We start from the raw sequence: 26,493 nt of genomic DNA, 5'->3' as shown, positions 1-26,493 counted from the left end.
GGAAAATACTTAGCTTTATATCCTTATTCCAGTTTAATGATCAAAAAAGAAAATACTGATGGATTAATGAAGCCTTCCCATGGGACGAAAGCAGCCACGGCTGTGCTGCCTTCAGAGGCCGCGGATGCACAAGCCTGGGACACAGCCTCCTCAACTGAAACAAGGGCAAATCAGAGCACGAACCTCTGCAGGCCTGGCATTCTGGGGAGCCTGCTCAGCACCGAAGACAAAGCGATGAGGGACCACAAATGTGTTCAATCCATCATATTAAAAGAAATCAGGGGAAGGCAAATCTAGAAAGCCTGGCCCACAGATCAATTCCAAAAGTCAACAGAGGTCTCTTAACCCAAAGACGTTCCTAAGACGCACTACCCGATCCATTATCAAACAGGACTGGACTACATTTTCCCATCATACTGATGTTCCTCCCTGAGTGTGGCGAGCACGCCACAGCCATAATTTCACTGTGGAACTCGGCTCCGGGTAGCATTCCTTCAAATAGCCCACCTGTGCAGTATGTGGTACGGCGCGTACTGCTAGCTTAGTAAGAGCGCCCGTGCAGACCCTACAACTGCCAAAGTACCAGGCTGCTTTTTGTTTCTCCTTCAGAAGAAAGCAAAAGTTCAGTTTCTAGGACTTCGCGTGACGCGGGTCCGCCACACTAACACCAGGGAGAGCCAGGGCTAACCCTTGCCACTCCTCGTGTCTTCATGTCCAACACCGTGAAGCAGAAACGAGGCTTTACTGTCAGCTGGGAAAGGATTTTCTGCAGTGAATGCAATCTGCTTCCAATCTGATAAAACCCACATATGTGCTTCAGAATTTAATAAAAAACTCTTCAAAATGTGCTAATTTGTTGCTGAGCAAATGAAACGTATAACAAGAAAACTACACCTAATTAGTCATGTAAGATCCTAACCAATAAAGCCTCTAAAATAGCATGATTTCCTCAAAGCACAAGCAGTAAAAAGTTTCCAAGAGCTTAACCGCATTTATTGTGTACAGCTAAAATTCATGCGATATGCATATTTACAAACATTATTCTTGAAAAATGGTGTCTCACAGGTAAACAATTATTTGCATACATTTCACTGCATCAATCACAGCACTAAATGGAAAAAATATTTTAAATTACTTCCAGTATTTCACATTTAGCCAGCTCCACAGAGCCAACAGTGGTGGCCAAGTGGACAGAATTTCTTATGACTAATTAGACAAATTCTATCTGCATCCAAGAACTGACAAAATTTGGTTAGACTTACTTGCTACTCCTGACGCAAGTCCATAGAGCAGTCCTCCCCCCTCCGACTGCTGTGGGAGCACCTGTGCTCCTGGAGGGGGCGGCTTTTCTTGTCTGATAAAGTTATACAATAAGGTTTTCACAAGTTTGCTGGTGTACGGAAGACTACACAAAAAGAAAAAAGAAGAAAATCAAACTCATAGTTATGGAAGTCCCCTGATTTTGTATAATGATAAATATCATCTATATAATCTTTTAATAAAAAAGGGATTAGCACAATTCAAAGAAATGTAGCACTGTCACATAACAGTGAAGACTGTGGGCTCTGAGATCAGACTTGAGGCTGAATTCTGGCTTTCCTGTTTCTATGCCATAGTTGTTGGTCAAATAACTTCAACTCCTGAGCGCCAGTTACCTTACTGGTAATCTGTATAACAGGTGACATATTATAAATTCAGTGTATTATTCAGTACCTGGTACTTGAAGGGAGGTAATAACACAGAATCAGTGGGGAAAAGCAAGAATTAAAAAGCAACAATATAAAAGACTATACATTTTAAGCATGAAATTATTCAATTTATGCATGCATACAAAGTATTATATATATTTATTCTTTCCTTTTAAGTAATGGAATGAAAGGAGAAGAGAACACAAGTGAAAAGGGATATGTGTCCACAAATTAAAGTGATAAACCAATTCCTACAATCTAGAGAAAACTCTGTAATAGACTCCTGAGCCAAAGCTCAGGCTCTTTCTCTATAGCCAGTGATTTTCAAATGTGTTCCAAACAGCCTTACAGGATTCTGTGACTGTATCACAGGTACAATCCAGGGAGCAAGAAGGTGCCACATAGATAACCACGGCAACAAGAAGGATGTGAAAAAGACAAAGCTCCTCCCACTCCCTGAGAACTTTAATCAAAGCTACTTTATTTGTAATTGTTTTACATTCTCAAGTTCTGTGAAGAATGTGCCAATAGAAGATACGTGTGTGTGTGTGTGTGTGTGTGTGTGTTTTATCTACTTCCAGCCCCCCATTAGGAGCTTGTAAGCTGCTACTGAAGAGCAGAGCCCCCCATCCTAACGCGGTTAACACACACTAAATATCTATGACTAAATGAAAGTAGGAGCAGTCAGCTAAGAGGCTGCTGGACTAGTCCAAACACAGGGTGACTGGGTGGAGATGTGGTAGTTTCGAAGGGACCTGTGAAAAGGGGAAGACTGAAAATAATTTCAGTGGACAAGCATGCCAAGATGAGTGCTTAGACATAGAGAATGCTGCAGAAAAAGAAGAAAGACGACTTCAAAGTTTCACTTCTACAAAGAAACCACCAGAGAAGGTGAAAAGCCGTGGAGATGAAAGGGGCAGGGAGGATGGACAGTTTAAATCGGAAAGCAGAATCTGGTTCCTTACGTGTTGGGTTTGGAGTGCGGACAGAATCACAGAAGGAAATGTCTGGCTGGACAGCTGGGACAACAGTGAGGTTAGAGGACAAGACCAGAAATATAGATTTATACAATAAGAAGTAGAAAAATGTAAAACAGGAACATACCATCGACCTCGCATCAAATACTTGTGACTGATACTGTGTCGCAAAACTTCCTTGTGGAAGAGTTGGCAAGAAAGGAAAACCACCATTGTTGATACAGCTTCTACTGAGATTTCATATGTAATATCTCTGGAGAAATAGGAAACAAACAGAATAATGATCCCCTTGGAAATTAGGATTGCTCTTTTCTAAATTATACATTTAAAAACTCAACCTAAATATTCAACATGTTTCTGGGTTATAAAAAAAATACTAATATGTTTAACATAAAAATTAAGTCAAGCAAAAACATGAAGCCCTTTCCCAGCCATTAGCTCTTGTACTTGGGTTAGGCATCCCATGACTTTCCTATTTTCCAGTTCCCATCTCCTGCTGAATGACAAGTCTCTTAATGTATAACGGAAACAGTTACCAGCAGTGTTCGGCTTGGAAGATCCACCCTAAAGCTCTATGTTCATCTCTGTTTATTTATAATGCAGAACCAAATATGCAGATTGCCAAACTGAAGAGAAGTCCCAGTGCAGGGAAGAAAACAATGCCTTTTCGTGGTGATAATCACTTTACAACGAGAACAACGGCATATCCTAACAACTCTACCTCTAGTGTCTGCTGCCTCAAGGCCAACTCTGCATGTTCAACAAAATATGGACAGTGAACACATTATACCTGTTTTATTAAGCAAGTTTCTCCCAAGATCATCAGCCGCCCTTTAGAAATAAATCTTAGATCAAATAAAAAGGAAACAAAGTTTTGGCTGAGCAGGAAGCACAAACAGGAATAAATGGCTCAAGAAATCTTCAGTTATTGCAAAAGTTTAACATGATCATCATGGGGAAAAGTAACAGATCAGGAAAGTGGAAATCTCAACAACACAGCAAAAAGAGTAACAGCTCCAAAAGAGTATCAAAATATTTGACACACTGAAATACTCATGGAAAGCCCCCCCCCAAAAAAACACTTAACACCTACTTAAATGAGGCTCATTAAGCAAATTAAACATGTCTTGATTCTAGAACTGGGCAAGCTTAAATTCTACCAGATATTTTAAGGACTTATTGCTGATAGAAATCTCTTTTATTTTTTTTTTTTAAGGAATTTTTTTGAAAGATTTTATTTATTTATTTGACCGAGAGAGAGCACAAGCAGTGGGAGCAGCAGGCAGAGGGAGAAGGAGAAGCAGGCTCTCTGCCGAGCAGGGTGCCCAATGTGGGGCTCGATTCCAGGACCTTGGGATCACGACCTGAGCCAAAGGCAGCCACCCAACCAACTGAGCCACCCAGGTGCCCGATAGAAATCTCTTTTAAAAATAAAATACACAAAACACAAGCGGTCCATGCAACTGATGTTGTTATGTAATGAATAAATCCCAGTTCTACTCAGAAATCTCACTTTCAAAAGTATCATAGAACAATTCTCTCTCCTGAAATTTCCATAATTAGTGTTGTAAATATTAACTACATAAAACACAATTCTTATATTTGTTCTTACTCCTTGAACTGAATGAAAGACAAGCATGACATGTCATGATTCATTAATTCTTCATAATAATGATGATGACTGCTAGCACCTGAAAGATTTTGCATCACAGCTATCATTTACTCATATAGCCCATACTCTATGGTCAATTGGCTAGACATTTAGCTGGGTCAGGGCTTAAAGCCAAATCCTGAAGAACAAAATATCTTGCTACAGGGTAAAGCCTATCTAGATAGGTGACCACCTCCAGGACATTTGATCATATATTCAGTTACTGCATCAATAATAAAGAATCAACTGCAGTGGTTTATAATTTATAATTTAACATCTTATTCTATGTCCCAAATCCAAATTCTGTAAAGCTGTACAGGAGTGAAGGGTAGAGGGTTTCATGTTGGGAGGTAGGGAAAGCTGACAGCACATAAGAATAGTGACTCAACAGGACATTTTCGTGTCAAGCTACAAATCCATTCACCAAAATTCCTAAACAGAACTAAGTGATCCCCCTTGTGTGCTTCCATAGGTCTATGGATAAAAGTTCTATCAAATTGTTTATTACACTGTATTCCACTTTGTAGGTCATTCAACAAATATTTACAAAGAACTTATTCTTACTATATCTAGACAGGCATTATGCCCCATATTGGAGACACATCCATCAACAAAGAGATAAGGCTCCCGCCTTTATGGAGCTTACAGTTTAGTAAAGAAAAGAGAACTCAAGAAATAATTACACCAAAAAGGGTCATAAAGAAAAAGAGTAAGTAACACCATGAAAGGATTTAGGGGATTCTGGTTGTAAAGCTCTTCTGAAAAAGTGACATTAAGTTAAGCCCTAAAGCATGACTGGCAAGCAGTTACATGCAGACGAGTTTTGTTTTTTTTTTAAGATTTATTTATTTGAGGGGCTCCTGGGTGGCTCAGTCGTTAAGCGCCTGCCTTCAGCTCAGGTCATGATTCCAGGGTCCTGGGATCGAGCCCCGCATCGGGCTCCCTGCAGAGGAGGAAGCCTGCTTCTCCCTCTCCCACTCCCCCTGCTTGTGTTCCCTCTCTAGCTGTCTCTCTCTCTCTGTCAAATAAAGAAATAAAATCTTTTAAAAAAAAATTTATTTATTTGAGAGAGAGCATGTGCACACGTGCAAGTGGAGCTCCAAGTTATGACCCATGAGATCATGATCTGAGCTGAAATCGTGACCTGAGCCAAAAACAAGAGTTGGACGCTTAACCAACGGAGCCACCCAGGTGTCCCAAGATGAGTCTCTTTTCTAGCTAGGGATCCTTTCATTTTTTAGTTAGTTATATTCCCAACTCTAGTACATAACAGACACTCAATGAATAAATGGACACAGAGACAGAGGGATTTTTTCTTTTTTGTAACTTCTGTATTTTTTTGAGAGAGAGAGGCAGAATCTTAAGCAGTCTCCACGCCCAGTGTGGAGCCCCACATGGGGCTCAATCTCACAACCTTGAGATCATAACCTGAGCTGAAATCAAGAGTAGGACACTCAACTGACTGAGTCACCCAGGCGCCCCAAGATACAGGGATCTTTTAATGCTCTGATTTTTATTGGAAATGACTGACTGGGTCTTCCTGAATAGACTCATCAGCATAGCATATAAAGCATATGTAATTTGGAATAGCAAAAAAGGAAGAAATGTGTTGAGGTCATGTAATACCTGGTCATAATACAAAAGAATACTCATTGCAAACATAAAGGGAATTTCATGAAGGACCCACGATGCTGCTGATTGAGAGGATATCTTTTATTCATTTTTCTGACCAGCATCCATTTATCAGCAGTAAAACAAAGGACACATAGGATGATCTGAATGGAATGACTTAATACCATGAAAATAGTAATTCTACACAAATTAATCCTAAAGTCAAGTCAGGAACTTTTTCAGGAATGTCCTAAAGTGACTCTAAACTTTTTATGGAAGAGTAAACATGGCCAAGTCAACCTTGAAAATAAAGAGTGAAGAGAGGGACTTTCACTACCAGGTATCAAGCCATGCTATGCAGCTACAGCAATAAAAACAGCATGGTATTTGCACACACACACAAAAAAAACAGGCAAATGAATGAAACCCACCCAAGAACCAAACCTATGGCTCACACCTGTGGTGCAGACATAAATAACATACAACAAAGATGGGTCCACGAATCAATGAGGACAGAAGAGACTGTACAGAGGATGGTGCTAGGAACAACTGGCTCCTTTTACAAAGAAAGTAGTATCTAACAACATACTCAAAGCCCCACTACAGATGGGTTAAAGACCTGGATGTGAATGGTACAGCTAAAGTTAACACAAGAAAACATACGATGCTAAGTTTGGAACATAAGCACATGAAATGACTTCTTAAATAAAAGCCTGAGAGCACAAACCATAAAGTCAAAAAATGCACTTAATTACATAAAAATTAAGGATTATTGCTCAACAAATGAAACCTTGGACAAAGGTAACAGGCAGATGAAGAACAAGAAACTCATCAAGAACCTTACAAACAACTCCTGCAAATGGCCAAGAAAAAAAAAAAAAAAGAACTCCACTAGGAAAAAAGAGCAAAGTATATTAACAGTTTAAAACACCGTGATATCCCTTTCTGCCCTGGAAAATATAAAGTATTGGCAGGCATATGGTGATATATAAACCCTCACGTACTGCTGATGGGAATATTAACCAGAGCAGTCATCTTTAGAGAGCAACCTATGACCCAATACATGTATATATGCCAAAGAAAAACTCACAGAAACTGTTTGAGGACTGTGGTAGGCAAACTCTAAAATGACTCTCAATAATTCCTGCTTCCTGCTATTCATATGCCCTTGTGTACTGCCTCCCCTTGAGTGCAGGCTGAATCTAGTAACTCACCTCTGATAAACACAATAAAAGTGAGAGGATGCCACTCCCAGGTGGAGGTAAATTTACAAAATGACTATGGCTTGTGTTGGGCACCCTCTCTTGCCTTTCCTTTTTTTTTTTCCTTTTTTTTGCTTTCTCTGAGGGAAGCCAGATACTTTGTTGTGAGCTGACATATGGAGAAGTCCACCTGGCAAAGAACTAAAGGAGGCCTCCAATCAACAGCTAAAGAACTGAAGTCCAGTTTCCCTAGAGTAACTGAATCCTGACAACAGCAAGTGAGAAATCTAGAAAGCAGGTCCTCCCCTTCCTAGCTGAGGCTTCAGATGAGACCACAGCCCCAGCAATAAGCTCAACTACAACCTCAAGAGTCAGAGGCACCATGCCAGCTCTACCTCCTGATCCTAACAAACTGGGCATGAAGCCTACTTAAAAAAAATGCATGTACACAGAACATTTAGTTGCACATATATATATATGGCATATATATATATATATATATATATATAAAAAATGCATTAGACACACTTAAAATGGCTGTTGATGGGAAAGAAGAGGAGTAAGGAATGGGGATAAATGGGAATAAGTGAATGGATTAACACCAAGTGCTGGGAGGGATGGGCCTCACATGAACCAGTGATGATAATGACCCTTGAAGTAATGACCCTTGAAGTGAAGTATGTGATCGACTCAATCTTATGCCTGATGTGTCCAAAATCAGGGACAGTGGGATGAAGAGGGGGGCATCAGAAGTTGGATGATGTACTGAAGTAGGGAAATGCTTTAACTAATTCAAGAAACAAAGCATATGCAATAAACTGTTTCACTGAAACATTATGAGGACCTCAATGAAAACAGTGACAACAGGAATGGAAAAGAGCAATCACACTTGAATGACATGGAACAAAATAAAACTAATAGCACTCAGTGACAGACTGGATGCTTAAAGTGGGCAAAAGAGACTAAGACTAATAAAAAAAAGACAGGTTTCTAGATTTAGAACTCAGAGACAGTGATACCAACCTAAATCAAGAACACTTTCTTTTTTCATGAATGGATGCTGAATTTGGTCAAACGCTTTTTCCACACTTACTGAGACAACACTCATATGGCTTTTCTAATTTATTCTGTCAATATAGCGTATTATGTTGATTGAATTTCAAGTGTTAACCATATCACATTCTTCAGGTAAACCACACTTGGTTATGATGTACTATCCTTTTCACAAATTGCTGGATACAACTTACTAATTATTTTTTAAAGATGTTATTTATTTATTTATTTATTTATTTATTTATTTATTTATTTATTTATTTGAGAGAGTGCTAGCATGAGCCGGAGGAGGGGCAGAGGGAGAGGGACAGGCAGAGAATCTCAAGCAGACTCTGTGCTGAGCATGGAGCCTGACGGGCTCAATCTCATGACCCTGAGATCATGACCTGAGCTAAAACCAAGAGTTGGACACTTAACCAACTGAACCACCCAGGCATCCCAACTTACTAATTATTTTTAAAAGATTTTTCTCCTATACTGATAAAAGATAGAAGTCTGTAATTTTCTTTTTACGTAATTGTGAGGTTTTAATATCAGGGTTAAGCTAGCCTCACAAAACATGTTATCCCATCTACTTTTGAAACATACTTTATTGAAATATTTGCTTCATGACACAATGTTGAGCAAAGACAGCGGAACATTATGTACCATACGAATGAATATGCACGCAGATGCTAACAGGCAAAAAATTTAAAAAGCAATCCTGAGAGATGAGATTATAGGTGACTATTTTTATTACTTTAAACTTTTTAAACGGGAAGGGTATGAAGAAAATGAATGGGAGAAACATTTGCTCCAAACTGATTATCTCTACTGGGAAATTTCCAGTAGATAGTGATAATTTGAGGATAGTATCCAACCTCACTTTGACCATGGGTCTTCTTAAGGATTCCTCTCTCTCACTTCACTGTAAACAATCAAAGTAACAGAGATTGCAACTAGGGAAAAACAATCTAACATGAGTGTCTTAGTGCTTGTGGACCACAATAACAAACTAAGAGACTGGGTGGCTTATAAACAAAAGAAATCTATTCTCACAGGTCTGAAGGCTAGAAAGTCCAAGATCAAGGCACCTGCAGATTTAGTGTCTGATGAGAGCTGGCTTTCTGGTTCACAGACAGCGAGCATCTTTTTGTTGTGTTATCACATGGTGGAAGAGGGGCAAGGGAACTTTCCTGGGTATATTTTACAAGGGTACTAATCCCATTCATGAGGGCTTTGCCCTCATGACCTAACCATCCCCCCCCACCCAAATACCATCACCTTGGAGGTTAGGTTTCCACATATGAATTTTGGGAGGACACAAACATTCAGATCATAGCAATAAGTTAGCCACACTTACTGTATTAGTTAGGGCTCTCCAGAGAAACAGAATCCACAATATATGAAGAGATGTACTATAAGGGATTGGCTCACACAATTAACGGAAGTTGAGAAGTTCCATTACAAGCTATCTGCAAGGGGGATGGGGGTGGAAAAGCCAGTGGTATAGTTCCCGTCCAAACCCAAAGGCCTGAGAACCAGAAAAACCCTGGTCTAAGTCTAAAGGCCCAAGAATCAGGAGCACCAGTGTCCGAGGACAGAAGATGGATGTCTCAGCTCAAGCAGGAGAGCAAATTCACCCTTCCTCCACCTCTGTGTTCTATTCATGCCCTCAACAGACTGGATGATCCCAGTACTGATGAGTATGATCTTTCTGACAAAGTCTACCAATTCAGATGCTAACTGCTTCCAGAAACACACTCATGGACACACCCAGAAATAATGAAATAATGTTTGACCTCTGGGCACCCCTCAGCTCAGTCAAGCTGTCACACAAAATTAACCATCACATTTGCCCATCAAAGATGTAAGTTCAACGTTTAAATACTGGCAGAGTGCGCACAGATTCAGTCTCATAAAAGCATTTAGTCATTAAAAGCATTTAAACACTATTTGAAAGATTTTACACCGAGAAATGTTGTTCCTGCATAAGAAACAAACAGCAGTCTAACACTCACAGGCACCTCTAATTTTTAATACCCATAAAAAGCAAATACGTATTTCGGTAAAAAGCTTTTTACTCAATATAAAGCTTAGTGGCATAGCACACAGCATTTGCGATTCTTATTCACAAAAGAGCCTATGAGTCAAAAACCAAGCTATCCCATATATCAACATACCATTTAATATGAATAAAAATATAAGATTTAGAGAAACAAAAAGAATGCCTAAAAAGAAGAGCATCTAGCATCTTTTCATGTGTGCACAGAATAAAAATCAGCTCAAATATACTACAGTCACTCAGGGTTGATAATGACGGAGAATACAACGATCTCTCTTAGAAGAAATCTACTGAGGAGACGAGCAGGCATTTCTTATTTGTAAATAATTGTTAAACAAGTTAAAAATGGACTTCATCAATATGATACTAAAAGATAGTGAGATACATACATACTGTTGGAACAACTGTATAGCCTTCTGTAAGAAAAAAAACTTGAATCTATACCTCAGACCCTATACTAAAAGAAATTCCAAATATATCAGAAGTTTAAATCTTAAAGAAAAAAAAAAAAAAACCCTATGGGACAAGATGGAAGATTCTCTTATAACATGCTTTATAGAAGGCCTTTCCAACCATTCATTCCAAATATTCACTGAGCACTTACTTACCCTATGCCAGGCCACCTGGAGCTTATATTCTAGAGGGGCAGACAAATAAATATGCTATGTAATAAATTAAAAGGTTATAAGTGCTATGAAGAAAACAATGCATGAAGGTTGGATAAGGAGTACCTCGTTAAGGTGGAAGGGTAAGGAATAGTTATGCTAAACTGCTATGAAAATAGTCCAAAATTATGTTTTAAACCAGATCAAAGTTCATTTCTCTGCCACTTAACAATCAGATAAAGCAGGATCTACTTAATAAAGTCATACAAAGGCCATGCTGGAAAGGAAGCTCTGTCCCCCTTTGCATGTACTTCCAAGTTTGTTCCAGTTATCATTTCCCATCAGAGAGAAGGGAGAAAAATCACTCCAAGGCAAGTCATTTCTTTTTAAGTAATACAAAAGTTGTATATGTCACTTCCTCTGGTACACCCACATCTAGACCTAGCTGACAAACGAGCTTGAGAAACATCATCTTTACCTGGACAGCCTCTGCCCAGCTAAATTCTAATAAAGAGGAGGAGAATGAATTTGGGGGACCACTGACAATCGATCACAGGTGTGTTACAATTTTAAACAATAACACTCAACACGAAGTTGACATTTGAGCAAAGACTTCAAAGAAGTAAGGAGGCAAGGGAAGAGTCTGCCAGGGAGAGGGACCGGCACATGCGAAGGCTCTGAGCTGGGAACATTTTTATTTAAGGATATTTAGCATATTTAAGGAACACCAAAGAAGCCAACGGGGCTTCAGTGAAATGTGCATGAAGGCAGGTAGTGAGAGAAAGGGCCAAAAAGGTCAACAATGAGCATAAAAGCCCATCCAGAAGGCCTAAAAACTGTAAAAGACAGATAAACTCAAATTCTTAAAAATAGTGTTTAAAAATTTATTATGGCAAAACAAAAGCATACTATAAGCAAATATGTCAAAAGGCAAATTTAGAAAAACATATACTTTAAATTCATGTCACAAAGGACTAAAATACAAAATGGGTCCTACAAACAGATACAACAGAGGCTCTGATATGAAAATGAGCAAAGGATATGAGCAAAAAAATGTTAACAACTCTAACGTCCAACAAGAAGGGAATGATTACATATAATTTGATACTGACCTACCACAGATCATAATGTTGTATTTTTTTTAGAAGAACGAGAAGGGATGTAGAAAATTAGATCGAGCTCACACACAAGGCTAATGGGAATGTAAAATGATGAAGCCGCCGAGGAAAGTTAAACACACAATTACCAGATGACTAGCAATTTTACTCTTAGATACATGCCTAGGGGAACAGAAAACGTAAGTCGACCCAAAATCTTGTACAGGAATGCTCAGAGCAGCATTATTTACAATGGCCAAAAAACAGAAACAACCCAAATGTTTACCAACTTATGAGCGGATAAACAAAATGTGGTATATACGTACAATGGCATACTTCTCAGTAATAAAAGGGAATGAAGTCCTGGGACTTGCTACAACAGGGGTGAACCTTAAACTCATTGTGCTAAGTGAAAGCAGCCAGACATAAAAAACCACACAGTCTAGGATTCCATTCGTAGGAAATGTCCCAAAAGGGCAAATCCACAGAGACAGAAAGCAGATTAGCAGTTACTACGGGCCGGACAGAGGGAGAAATGAGAAGTGGCTGCTCATGGGTACAAGGTTTCTCTGCAGGGTGATGAAGTTCTGAAATTCGATGGTCATGACAATTTCACAACTTCTGTGAATATGCTAAAAACCACCTAATGATATACTCTGAGAGGGTAAACTTTGGGGTATTTGACTATTCTCATAACAAAAATGAGAAAGCTCTTTAAATGCTTGTGTACAAAAGCTGCCAGGATAGACTGTCGAATGGACAAAGAGGAAAGTTCAAAACAGCACGTATGATTTCCCAGCTTTTGTGTGAATGCAGGGAGAAATAAGAATCTGTGTTCATAACTGCATCTACATTGCATGAACATCCTCAGGAAGGATACATAAGAGACTAAGCACAGTGGTTACTTATGGAAGCAAATGGGACAGCTGGAGAGATGGGGGACCAGAGTAGGCAGGAGACTGTTCATGTACACTTTTATGTGTTTGGATATTTAAGCAATATGCTCTAAAATTAAATTAATCAAGAACTAAAAATAGCAGACTGTCATATATGTTAAAATTAAACTTTTCTTGACTCAAATCTGATGACATACTGAAATAAGAGCAAACAAAATTAAATCATATTGTGGTATGCTGTAAAAGTCACTGATCCAAAATTAGGAGACCTAGGATCTGCTTCTCAGCTCTCCATTAAACTCATTTTGTTAATTTCAACAAATAATCCCTCTGGGTCTCAGTTTTCCTATTTTTAAATAAGTACATTGGGCAAGATGATCTCTAATGTCATTTCTTGTGTAACTTTCTATAATGCTCAAATAAAGGAATTCAAGGCAATTTTAGATTTCTGTGAAAACAAAATTTAAAAGGTATTAATCGGCCTATCCTAAGTGCCAAATAATCAGGGAAAAGAGCCAGACAGGCCAGTACTTGAAAGAAACCAAAATGCTACCATGCTGAGTGTGGTGGTTTTTAGAAGATGAAAAATGTTTTAAGCCAACAGATCTTTCTTGTTTTAATGTCCTTGTATGATCTTCAGAAGATTTTCATCACACAATCGCCAAAACAAAGTAAACTTTAAAAAGCCAAAGTGTTGCTTTGGCTGCCATATTATCCCAAGAACTTTCCACCATCTGGGCTGGAAATGTCCTAAAACAAACTACTGTTGGAGCAAGTTATTAATTTCATGTGAAGAAAAAAAAAGACGGGCGCCTTGACCTTGTGCCGCTCTGCTAGGGCAGAATGGAACACTTGGATAAAGACAAAAGCCTTCATGAAATGGGTGTTAGTCTTGGCTAAGGACAAAGTCAACGAATAAGGAGGAAACAAACATCCTCTTCTGACTTACTATTGGATAAGAAACCGGACAGTATGTAAATGGAACACAAGTTTAACAAAAACAACAGACAAGTTCAAAGGATTAAAACCAAAATTTAGAAATATCAGTGTTATGCCACCACAGAGCGTGAAAGTAAAACATGAGGGAAGACTAAAAAGTGGCAGAGTGTATTACAGATACTGTCAATGGTGGTGGTGGCTAGTTTTCAAAGATAACAAAATCAAAGGCACGGGAATACTTCTCATTTATAAAAGTCTTTAACAGTGGAACAGAAAGTGCCTGGAGGTTAGGAGTCAAAAACTCTGGATTCTGGTCTCAGAACGGTTAACTCATTAGCTTCATCAGCCACCTTACCTGTCAACTTCATTATATGTAAAAATTAAGGGGGGGATCAAATAAACTCAAATATCCACTCCACGTTTTCATGATTTCTCGAAGAACTAGTGCTCTACATATAACACTGCATCAAATGCATCAATAAAATATAGCCACATATCTTCCTGAAATAAAATAAAGTTCAACAAACAATATGAGTTTTTAAAGATAACCTTAAAAATGAAAAATTAAGATGGATAAGAGGGATACATAATATAAAAAAAGATGAGTACATAATAATAAAGCAAATATACCAAAATGGTTATATGAGTGTCCATAGTGCAGTCATGCCAAGTTAAAATGTTGCATTCATAAAACAAGAAACAATCAGAGAAAAAGAGCTCTCAGGAATTAAAACTGATTGCTAAACCTTCATCAAAAGTTAGAAATGGTTTTTGAATATACGAAGAGATCTTCAATCTCACTTGTAATGAGAAAATACATATAAGACACTATGGGGGCGCATGGGTGGCTCAGTCGGTTAAGCATCTGCCTTCAGCTCAGGTCATGATCCCAGGGTGCTGGGATCGAGTCCCACATCGGGCTCCTTGCTCAGCGGGGAGCCTGCTTCTCCCTCTGCCTGCTCTGCCTGCCGCTCCCCCTGCTTGTGTGCATGTGTGCGCTGACAATATCTTTAAAAAAAAAAAAAAAGAATCACACTATTATTTCCATTTTTAACTTACAAAAAATTTTATACAATATTGGCAAGGGTCTGTTAAATGATTTTAGTGAGACTATAACTGGTATAATCTCTTTAGGGTTGGTGAGAATGCAAACTGGTGCAGCTACTCTGGAAAACAGCATGGAGGTTCCTCAAAAAGTTGGAAAATAGAGCTACCCTACAACCTAGCAATTCCACTACTAGGTATTTATCCAAAGGATACAAAAATAGTGATTCGAAGGGGCACGGGCACTTATAGCAGCAATGTCCACAATAGCCAAAACATGGAAAGAGCCCAGATGTCCATCAACAGACAAATGGATAAAGAAGATGTGGTATATATATACAATGGAATGTTAGTCGGCCATCAAAAAGAATGAAATCTTGTTATTTGCAACAATGTGGACAGAACTAGAGGGTATATGCTAAGCAAAATGAATCAGAGAAAGACAAAAACCAAATGATTTCACTCATCTGTGAAATTTAAGAAACAAAACAGATGAACATAGGGAAAGGGAAGGAAAAATAAAATAAGATAAAGACAGAGAGGGAGGCAAACCATAAGAGACTCTTAAATATACGGAACAAACTGAGGGTTGCTGGTGGGCGGCGGATGGGTATAATTGGGTGATGGGCATTAAGGAGGGCACTTGATGTAATGAGCACTGGGTGTTATACGCAACTGATGAATCACTAAATTCTACCCTTGAAACCAATACACTATATGTGAACTAACTTGAATTTAAATACAATTTTGAAAGAAAAAAATAATAATCTCTTAGGGGACAGGTTTTTTTTAAACCAAACATCATATTTTTATCAAATTTTAAAATGTACCCACTTCATACCAACTCTAAGATTTATATGATGGCTATATCTACATCTGCATGAAGTTAATTTGTGTATATGTAGTATATCCCAACAATGAAATACTATTCAGTGCTAGAAAGATATGAACTATAAAGCCATGAACACGTAAGAAACTTAAATGCATACTGCTAACTAAACAAAGCCAATCTCAAAGGCTACAACTGTATGGTTCCAACTATCAGACAATCTGGAAAAGGCACAACTAAGGAGATAGTAGATCAGTGGCAGCTGGGGTCAGGGGAGGGGATAAACAGGCAGAGCACAGAGGGCTTTTAGGGCAATGAAACTAGTCTTATGATACTCTAATGGTGGATACATGTCATTACCTATTTGTTAAAACCCATACAATGTACAACACACCAAGAGTGAGCCCTAATGGAAACCATGACTTTGGATGATAATGATGTGTCAATGTGGGTTCCTCGACTGTAACATCATATCACCCTGGGGCAGGATGGTGAAGGAGGGGGGGTTGCTATACAACTGTGGGAACAGGAATTATATGGGAATTGCCCATACTTTCTGCTCAATTTTGCTGTGAACCTAAAACTGCTTTGAAAAATAAAGCCTACTAAGAAAAAGAAATAGTGTTATTTAGAAATATATTCAAAGGTATGATAAGGGTAAAGATTTATCTAAACCACCCTAACAGCTAAGAATCAAAAATGATTGTTTCTGGGGAGGAAAGACATAAAAGGGATAGGACAAAGAACATTTGTTCTCATCATAAGCCCTTGGTGTTTGATTTTTTTCCAAAACCAACTGCACACATGTATTACCATTTAATACAATTGCAGCATCCGTATCAATGGCTAGTAAATATCCATTATGTAATATCGATTACATGTGAAAAGAATTTACTATGTAAAGAATTAACTCCTATAAGTGACACAAAAAATTAAAAAGAAAAAAATTAACTCTTTGCTGGTAGAATTAAAGTTTGCAATTATTAGTGTACTTTACCTCATTCATACTTTGCCATCCATGTATTAATAACAGCAAAAGAAAGTGACAAATGTATTCTGTACCAGTCTTGGTTTTGTAAGAGTAAAAATTCTTTGAAGGCAGAGTCAGTGTTTGCAGGGCCACCTGAGAATCCTGAAAACTGACCTTAGGAAAGGCACTTCCCTTCTCTCCACTTGAGTGACATCATATATAAAATCAAAGGGCTAGGATCAAGAAAAGCTGAATTCTAGTTTTAAAAATCCAATGCTCGGGTGCCTGGGCAGCTCAGTCGTTAAGCGTCTACCTTCGGCTCAGGTCATGATCCGGGGTCCTGGGATCGAGCCCCACATCGGGCTTTCTGCTCTGCGGGAAGCCTGCTCCTCCCTCTGCCTGCTTGTGCTCTCTCTCTCTCTGTGTCAAATAAATAAATAAATAAAATCTTAAAAAAAATCCAATGCTCATCTGGCTCTAAATAGCCCATAACCTGCAAGGAAATACGCAAACACAGGCAACATGACAGCCAGGACCCCAGACCCTGCTTTTGCTGCTGCTAATCTTTCTGTCACACCTAATGCCGGGCTAGCACCAGTCCTCCTAAGCAGCCAGGCACTACAGAAACTTCCTCCAGTTCCCAGATGATTCAGCCTTGTTCTTTTGAATCTCACAAGCCCCGTGTCCTATGCCTACTATACTTGTTAGGGAGCTAGTGCTCCTCCTTTTTACTGAGAAGTTTAAAATAGGAAAATTAACTCCGAAAGCAAACATATTCAATGTTTTTGAGTACTTAGTATGTGTAAGACAATACACTTTTATAATCCTAAAGCATTTGACAATTTACAAAAGCATCTTCAAGTGCATTGCTTGGGTCCCCAACACAATCGTAAGCAACACAGGAGGCTGTGAGAACACCAGACAGACGATGAGATGCTCCCTCTCGGCCGCCGGCCGTTCTACTGCATTAAAGGACATGATGTCTGGCCTGGCTGTCCCTCCAACAGCTACAGTTTGGTCTCCAAACTCAGCGACTTCAATTTCCTTATCTAAAATACTGAACAGCTAAACTACATGTCTTCCAATGTCTCTTCCAAGTAATGATTCCTGGTCTATTGCCCCCAGTTGTAAAATGAGACCTGAGGCGTGGAGTGACATTCCCGGTTAGTAGGAGAGCCAGGATTCAAGACCTATCTTCTGGATTCAGAACCACAGAGGTTTTTTTTCCTACTACAGAATATGTTCTACACTTCTTAACAATAATCAGTTACTCAATTATGAACAACCTGAGCACATAACTTATAAAATCAACATTATTTGTGGTACCGTATATATTTTGGTCAGACTTCAATAAACACGGTAAAGGTTTGCATATTTTTAAAAAATTTAACTGAGATTCCCCCCTCCTTGCCACACCAGAAATCAATTTTCAACCTAAAAAGCTATTGTGAACTTAATATATAATAGTATCTTGGCATATGGAAATGCTATCACCTTTAATTCAGTGCTGGTAATGACTTAAATGCCTCACTGATTCAACCAGAAAGCTGTACTAGATATTTCCCTTACAGCACCTAGAACTTAAATGCTGACTTGCTTTAGCTGCCCACTCTGCTGAGGCTGCATTTGGAGAAGTGTTTAGGTATCAACATGCAGGGCTATAGAAAGGCATTTTCCCAACAGTTAAAGCCCTTCATTGCCAACCCAGGTCCCTTCAGTTCTTTCACTCTCCTCTATTAACTGTTCGCGGCTTTTCACATTCTTGAACCACCTTCTCACAGTTAGCAACAGAAGTTTTCGATGTTCAGATTTTTCACAGTATATCATTGAAGCCAATATCATTAGTTTATGGGTCAAATAATAAATATCCATTTCCTATCATTTTATTACATTTCAGAAACTCTATGGACAAAGCAAATCCCATAAATAAGATTCTTAATCAGTTCCATTCTTCCCCAAATACTTCCAGAATGGATTTTAGAGAAATAGCTCTAAAAATATATTCTTTTACATCTTAATAAACAGAGAACTCTAAACATAAACCGTTAGCCCTTCTAAAATTCAAGTCCCTGCCCCATCAAACAACACAGCTTGTCCATCCCTAATCTCCCACAACTCCTCTGCTCTGATCAAACTAATGCACTTGTGACTCTTCGGATACATTATTTACACCCAAGAGGTCCTGAGCAGGCCCCTCTCTGGCTCTCCGCTGACAAGGTCACTACTAATCACTACAGCTCCAAATGACTTCAGCACTTAGGAGCTGTTTCTCCTCCTGGGCTATCTTTCTGTGTTGCTGTCCGTCTCTAAGCTCTTCAGAAGTCACACGTTTCTTTGTCCAGGGCCTAGTACACTAGAGACAAAGGCATATTCCCAATACACGTTTTTCAGAATGAACTTAACAAAAGAGAGATTATTATATTGTGAAGGGATAACGTGAGGACTGCTGAGCTATAAAGCTGACTGTCCCTAAACTACATGGCCCCGGACCACTCAGCATTTATAACTAATCTACCATTTCCTCAAATACTGTTATCCGGAAATATCTGAGGAAGTATTTCCTCAGATATATGTTAGTTCTCAGTGTTTCTGCTTCTATAGCCCCTTTCTGCTTCTACTATCTATAAGACACCTAGTTTTTATATTACAATATACCAACTGCAAAGGGCTTTGAGCCACTGCATTTGCAATGGAATGTGCCTCAGCACAATACTTTGTTTCCATACAGACTAGATGATGGCAAACAAACAAAATGCTTTAAGCACACTGAACAGGTTGTGCCCCTACTATCTTACTCATTCAACAAATGCTTGTTGAGAGTCTACCATGTGCCAGGCTAGCCTGAATACTAAGGATAGTGAGCAAAACAAATGCAGGCACAAGAACAGTGCTTGTTTTCACAGAGTCTTCCTTCTAATGATATTTGAGAAACACAAGCAAGAGAAATAACAGATAATCTGAAAAGCAGTGGTGGGGCGCCTGGATGGCTCAGTCGGTTAAGCGACTGCCTTCGGCTCAGGTCATGATCCTGGAGTCCCGGGATCGAGTCCCGCATCGGGCTCCCTGCTCGGCAGGGAGTCTGCTTCTCCCTCTGTCCCTCCCCCCTCTCATGCTCTCTCTCAAATAAATAAATAAAATCTTTAAAAAAAAAAAAAAGAAAAGCAGTGGTAATTGTAAAGACAAAAAACAAAGCGTGATGCAGAGAATGACAAGGGTGCTGCTATGTTCGGGTGGTCAGAGCAGCTGTTTCTAAGAAGCAGACCTCCTCTGAGCAGAAGAAAGCAACAAAGTCAGGACAGGAGCCATTCAGATATCTGAGGGGAGATATCTAAGATGGAAGAAGCAGCGAGGGCAAAGGCCCTGGTGACAGGGGGACAGAAGTGGGTTGGCATCTTCCAAATTAGCATGGACACCTGTGTGGCTGAAGCAGCAGGAGTGAGATGGACGAGGTCAGCAGGTAACATCAGTACCCCCTGTACTAGAGAGGTAGACAAAGTCACACTGCATAAAGAGACACGCCTAGAAAAAGGCAGTAAAAGCAACCGATTAGGAATGTCTCAGCGTTATCAATATATAACTTTTATAAAAAAAAAAAGATAAATGTTCTGGGGCACCTGGGTGGCTCAGTCGGTTGAACATCCGACTCTTGGGTTTCGGCTCAGGTCATGATCTCAGGGTCGTGAGATCGGGCCCCACGTGAGGCTCAGCGCAGAGTCTGTTTGAGATTCTCTCTCCCTCTCATGTTCTCTCTCTCTCTCTCACTCTCCCCCAAATAAATAAATAAATAATCTTTTTTAAAAAAAGAAAAAGATAAACATTCTTATAAAATTATAACTGAAAAATCTGCAAATGAGGGCCAGGCTGAGAACCGAACAGTTGAGTTCACAGGTTGATAAGAACACATAAATGGATCTCAGAGGAGGAGGCTGCATGTCTGGCCTGGGGCCAGCAGAATGGCCCACTCCAAGCAGACCTCACAGGGACCTAGGGAAAGTGGTAGGACCTATGGTTGACAAGAGCATCACCATATACAGATAAGAGTGACGGCTTTCACAAAACCACCACCAAAAACAGGTAAAAAGACAAGTTAAAAGTTCTCAAAATAACTTCTACTTCATAATAAGACAGCATCACGAGCAAACCTAAGTACTGGGCCCATCAAACAATATAGCTCTGCTGCTGGGGGCCAACCGAAGCCCCACCACTGAGCTGAGTCACCGGGGTCTCATTCAGCCCCTCAACAGTAACACTGTGAGAACTGATCCATGCCACAAATTCTAAGTGTTGCGCTTTCAACTCTGGCATGCCAAACCACGTTCTTTGTATTACACTGGAAGATGTAGGTTTCAATCAGACTTTGAAGATTAGTATCTCAGAGAATGAATATTTTATCAAAACACCCAACCTGTCTGAGAAGCAGTATCCACTAACTACTTAAAAGTCAAGCATTATTACAAGTGAATTCCTACAAATTCTGGAAGTTTATCTAAACTAGTGCAGTTGACCCTGTACTCTTAATAACAAAGAATCATTTCAAACTTAGTGTATAGATCTCTAAATATCTATCTATGCTCTCGGTAATCACTGGCTTCCAATATTAATAGAACGATTTCACAGTCTCATGAGAAATGTTTAAGTGAGTTCTGAATTGCCCTCAGTGGCCACGAACGCCACACTCCTCTTGCCACGCACCTGCTGATGCAGCACGGCCATGCCGATGTTAAACATGACAAGTCTACAGCGAGACTGATGAAGGTCAGGAAGGAGAGCATCCCCGCTTTTCAAGTCCATATTCCCCCTTAAGTCAGAAGCTGATCCACAGCACTGCACTACGGTTATAGTACGTGAAACATTTAAATAGTAATTTGGTTTCACATGGCAACTGTTACCAAGACAAACCTTCTTGTAGGATGGAGTTCCAAGAACATTAAATCATAAGAAATTGTTTCAGCAGCTGGTTAAAGCTGAGTGTACATAATACAAGACATCTGGTGGTCTGTGCATTTTCCGTTCATTTAAAAAGTATAAACACATTAAAACACTGAAATGTTTGATATATTACAACACTGGCTGCTTGCTCCTCAAGAGTGTTTAAGTGACTGGTCTACTCATTGTATTCAAGCCTTATTTACTAGCTGAAGAGATTTACTACTTCCATTCCCCTTAACTTCACCAAGACATTTTATTAACAAAGGAGGGGGGAAGAATGTACTCACTGAGGATATATACTAAACTGCTGGTGTTTAGTAATGACATAAACATAACAGAGATGGAATTATTTTAAAAATTAAGGCAAGAACACACGAAGCATTGCACATACAATGGCAAGTAAATAGTAGACCATCTATGTGCTCCCCTTCCCACATTTGACCACATGTAACAGAAGCCTGACCACAGTGGCTTAACCAAAGTGAGTGTGTGTTTGTTTTTTCCACTTAAGAAGAAATCCAAAGATAAGTCGTCTAGGGCTGGTGTAATGGCACCACAGCATCATTACTACCCCATGCTCCTGGGACCCTCTTTGCACGTGGCACTCCTCTTCGTTTCAAGATGGTCCCAGCACTGCCTCCACATCCCAGGAAGGAAGAGAAGGGCGGCGGGCAAAAAAGCTGGAGGTACATGCTCTGCAAGCTCATGACTTCTGCTTACACAGCATTGGCCCAAACCATGTCACAGGGCCACATTTAGTTCCCGAGGTGCCCGAAAACTCAGCTGGGCACACACCGGTCCCCCAAACAATGCTGGAGATGTGTTAGAAAGGTGAGAAAGGACATCAGAAATTCAAGTTAACTGTGTCTGCCACACGAGATCCACCTACATGGGACGTTTTCCCCTGTGCCCTTCCCCACCAGGTGATTCCTCCATTGCTTCAGCCCTGCCTTCCAGGCTGCACATCAGCAGACCAAGTTACCACAGGGTTTGGTGGTTCTCATTCCTAAATCTAGATTACAATTCTGGATGCTGCACTTATGCACAACAGAGGCCAGAGGCCGTCTTCTCACGAATACCTGGTCCTTCCTTTTTGGGCCACAGGCAAGCAGCACACGTCCAATGATATCCCCGTGTTCACGGAGATTCTGTCATGATCAATCTTAAACTCTTCTTCTTTATTCAAAAAATAATTCCTTTACGGGCGCCTGGCTGGCTCGGTCAGGAGAGCACATGACTCTTGATTTTGGGATTATTAAATGTGAGCCCCACGTTGGGTGTAGAGATTACTTAAAAATACAATCTTTAGGGGCGCCTGGGTGGCTCAGTCGTTAAGCATCTGCTTTCGGCTCAGGTCATGATCCCAGGGTCCTGGGATCAAGCCCCGCATGGGGGTGCCTTCTCAGCGGGAAGCCTGCTTCTCCCTCTCCCACTCCCCCTGCTTGTGTTCCCTCTCTCCCTGTGTCTCTCTCTGTTAAATAAATAAATAAAGTCTTTAAAAAAAAAAAAATACAACCTTTAAAAAAAATAATAATTCCTTTAAAATATGCATTCTCAGTGGGTGATACCACCAAGAGAGTGAAAATTATTTTTTAGGGGTGAAAAACTTCACAGACAGTATAATGATCTGTGGCCCTCCAAAGGGCCACAGTACATAAAGAGACATTCAGTGCATCTGGGGTATTCAAATTTCATTAGTGGGGAGAGGCAATTACAAAAATGTCTGAAAAGGCTCCAGAGAGACAAAAGCTGAAAGTAACTTCTTTAAAAGGAACATTTTATAGCATATAAGAATTGCGTTCGGCTGGAGTGACAGAAATCCAGTGCCAGGAAACAAATAAGGATGTATTTTTCTCACATGAAAAGTCTGGGGTGGAAGTGGCGAGGAGGCGCTGGTGGTAATGACTTTGGTTCAGCAGCTCAACGAAATCAAAGCAGAATTTTCTGTGGGTCTCTGGGCTCATGGTGCCAAGAGGGCCACACAACTCCCAGTACGCTGACTACATTCCAGATAGCAGGAAAGAGGACTGTCAAGAACAAAAAGATACGCCTCCTAGCTGAGGCAGGTCCTCGTACCCAGAAGTTCTATTGGAAGATGTCCCCCTACATCTCAGGGCACCTAACTTCAAAAAAAAACTGGAAATGGAGGGCGCCTGGGTGGCTCAGTCGGTTGGGCGACTGCCTTCGGCTCAGGTCATGATCCTGGAGTCCCGGGATCGAGTCCCGCATCGGGCTCCTTGCTCAGCAGGGGGTCTGCTTCTCCCTCTGATCCTCCCCCCTCTCATGCTCTCTCTCTCTGTCTCATTCTCTCTCTCAAATAAATAAATAAAATCCTTAAAAAAAAAAAAAAAAAAACTGGAAATGGAAATCCAACCTCTCCAAAAGAGGTCAGAAATCAGGAAGTAAGGAAGAAGGAAGAGAATCCTGGGTGGCTAACGAGCTGCCTCTACCACATATGGGTTAGATTCTCTTTCCACCTGTTAAAAGACATCTGTAAGATATCACTACAGAGATTAATTCTGTGCCTATCATTTGCTCAATATTCCTAAAGAGTTTGATTAGGTTCTCCTTATAACATAAAATTCTTGTTTGATAATGCATAGTCAGAGTATAAATATTATCAAGCAAAAGATACAGAAGAACTCCACGGACAGACACAGAGGCATACGTAAAAGGCATACATAAAAATACAATACCAGGACCCACAAACTCTTTGACATGATCAATCGCCATTTTCAATATACAAAGAAGATAAAGCAAATCCTGGCTTGGCCAGAACTTACAGGAGCGGAATATCAGTGATTAACTGCATCAAACAACAGAGCAATTCTTCCAAAAGATCTTCAGAGTCAGAACCTGGTAAGACACACAAAAATTTTTTAACAAAATATAAACTAGAATAGAGTTTTTTAGAAGTTCGGTCTTCATTCCCAATGAGAATAACAACAGTTATTATCACATAAACTCAGACACTAATGTTGACCTCTAATAAAATCCAAACCACGAGCAAGTTAGTACATACTACAGTCTTCATCTAGTATGGGAATTCTGGACATAAGCTATTAATTATATAACTTTTAATGTGTCAAAGTCTCTTATGGTTCCTGTAGACCAGCAGTTTTCAAATCTCTTATTTTATACTGTGTTTTTTCAAATGAAATCTTATACTAAAGTGAAATACACAAAATAGACAAAAAAAATCAAGCTGCCCTACCTGCTCTGTTTGAATCAGTAGAATACCTGTACCTCTTTCCCCCAGTAAATATCTGATCAAACACTGGATCTCCTTGATGGGCCTCAAAGCACCTTTTCTGAACCTGTGGGGCTCCACAGATCAAAGACTGAAACCCACTGAGAGGGTTTCCACCTCTTTACAAATAAAGTGCCAGAGGTAAAATGGCTTTCCCAAGTCACAGAGTAAGTGGCAATGGTAGGATGCAAATTAGCATTCCCGTAGAAATGCTCCTCTCTCCCAAACTGCTCTAAGTGACCGTCTCATTTCCAGAGCCAACCAATTGCTCATGTTACTTCTGGCTTTGGACACTAACACCTACTCCTTCATGAAATTCTTCTTACCCTCAGTTCCTACAACACCTTGTTTCCAGTCTACTTCTTTTCTACTCATTCCCATGATCTGCCTCCTCAGAATATCTTTCAACTATTCGTATATTCCCCAGAGTTCCACCATTGGCTTTCTCCTCTTCCCACTCCCTATGTCCTCCTTCACCAATCATTACTTATATACTGGTGATTCCTACAGTGACAGTTTTCCTCTTAGCCTCTCCAATGAACTCCTTCTTATCTTTATATCCAATTGCCTACTGGCCATCTCCACCTAGATGCATCACTAGCACCTCAAACTCCAAATGCTCAAAACTGAACCCATCTTTCCCAATACTTGAAATCCACTTATTGCTTCTTTCTGCTTCCTTTTGGTGACCACATCAAGAACCCAGGGCCAAAGCCCAGACTACTCTCTCGTATGCTTCTTTAACCAATCTCTGGGTCCACTCGATTGCACAGTCTACCTCTCTGATGTTTCCTCTTTTCTGCATACCTCATCATGCTTTTGTTCATTATTTCATCATCTCAGATCAGTTAAACCAGCTTACTAAATTAAAACTCACTCCTGAACTTCTTTCAACCTTCCTAACTAGTATTCCTACATCCAATCTTACTCCTCTCCAACCCAAACTCTAGATGGCTAACTAAGGGAGCTAACTCAACTCCCTTCTTCCCTCCCCTGGCCTACATCTTTTCAACTGCTTTAAGCTGAACACTAGGTATCAGAAAAAACTCAAGTGCTAAAGTACAGCATGCAAGACACTGGAAGACAAAGACCTTGTACTCCCTTCTACCATGATCTCCCCTCCATTACTCACAATTTATATTCCAACAATATCCAGCTACCTGCTACATGCCATTTCATGCCTCCTCAATAACACTCCCTCTGCCGAGAATGCCCTCCAACAATAAAAACCTGACTTTTTAAAAAGCCAATCTTTATTTACCTGAATCATTCTCAGTCTTCCTCTCCATAAAACCCAACTCTCCTGCCTCACTCTGAAAAAAAAATAATCATCTACAAAGCATCTTGCCTTGTACATGTCTTTCATTGTATACATAGGTTACATTATACCATAATTTCTGTCTATACGTGGGCAGGCCCCTATTGGACTCTATCCTTTTTTAAGTAGGCTCAAAAACTAATGATGTAATGTGTGGTGATTAACATAACACAATAAAATAAAATTTACAAAATAAAGTAGGCTCCATGCCCAGCGTGGAGCCCAATGCAGGGCTTGAACTCATGACCCTGAGATCAAGACCTGAGTTGAGGGCGCCTGGGTGGCTCAGCTGGTTAAGCGACTGCCTTCGGCTCAGGTCATGATCCTGGAGTCCCTGGATCGAGTTCCGCATCGGGCTCCCTGCTCGGCAGGGAGTCTGCTTCTCCCTCT

At 40.0% G+C, this 26,493-nt stretch overlaps 1 protein-coding gene and 1 long non-coding RNA gene across 2 annotated transcripts in view; both read right to left on the bottom strand.

The window, feature by feature from the left end:
* DYM (dymeclin) overlaps nucleotides 1-26,493 on the bottom strand; it is a 286,329-nt gene that overhangs the window by 246,534 nt on the left and 13,302 nt on the right. The window contains exons 3-5 of the mRNA XM_081801268.1: nucleotides 24,319-24,391; nucleotides 2,793-2,918; nucleotides 1,263-1,405 (exon numbers count right to left, since the gene is read on the bottom strand). Of these exons, the coding sequence (XP_081657394.1) occupies nucleotides 1,263-1,405; nucleotides 2,793-2,918; nucleotides 24,319-24,391 (342 nt within the window). The remainder of the gene's footprint in view (nucleotides 1-1,262; nucleotides 1,406-2,792; nucleotides 2,919-24,318; nucleotides 24,392-26,493) is intronic.
* On the bottom strand, nucleotides 20,411-24,312 carry LOC145716748 (uncharacterized). The gene is made up of 2 exons (XR_014139596.1): nucleotides 23,892-24,312; nucleotides 20,411-23,671 (listed from the first exon to the last, which is right to left on the bottom strand). It is a non-coding gene; the product is annotated as an uncharacterized LOC145716748 (long non-coding RNA).

Source organism: Leptonychotes weddellii, chromosome 13 (genome assembly GCF_054177405.1).
Source record: "Leptonychotes weddellii isolate Sample4059 chromosome 13, ASM5417740v2, whole genome shotgun sequence".
Classification (NCBI taxonomy): domain Eukaryota; kingdom Metazoa; phylum Chordata; class Mammalia; order Carnivora; family Phocidae; genus Leptonychotes; species Leptonychotes weddellii.
The sequence above is the reverse complement of the archived record's forward strand: the minus strand, read 5'-3'. Positions and strand labels throughout refer to the sequence as shown.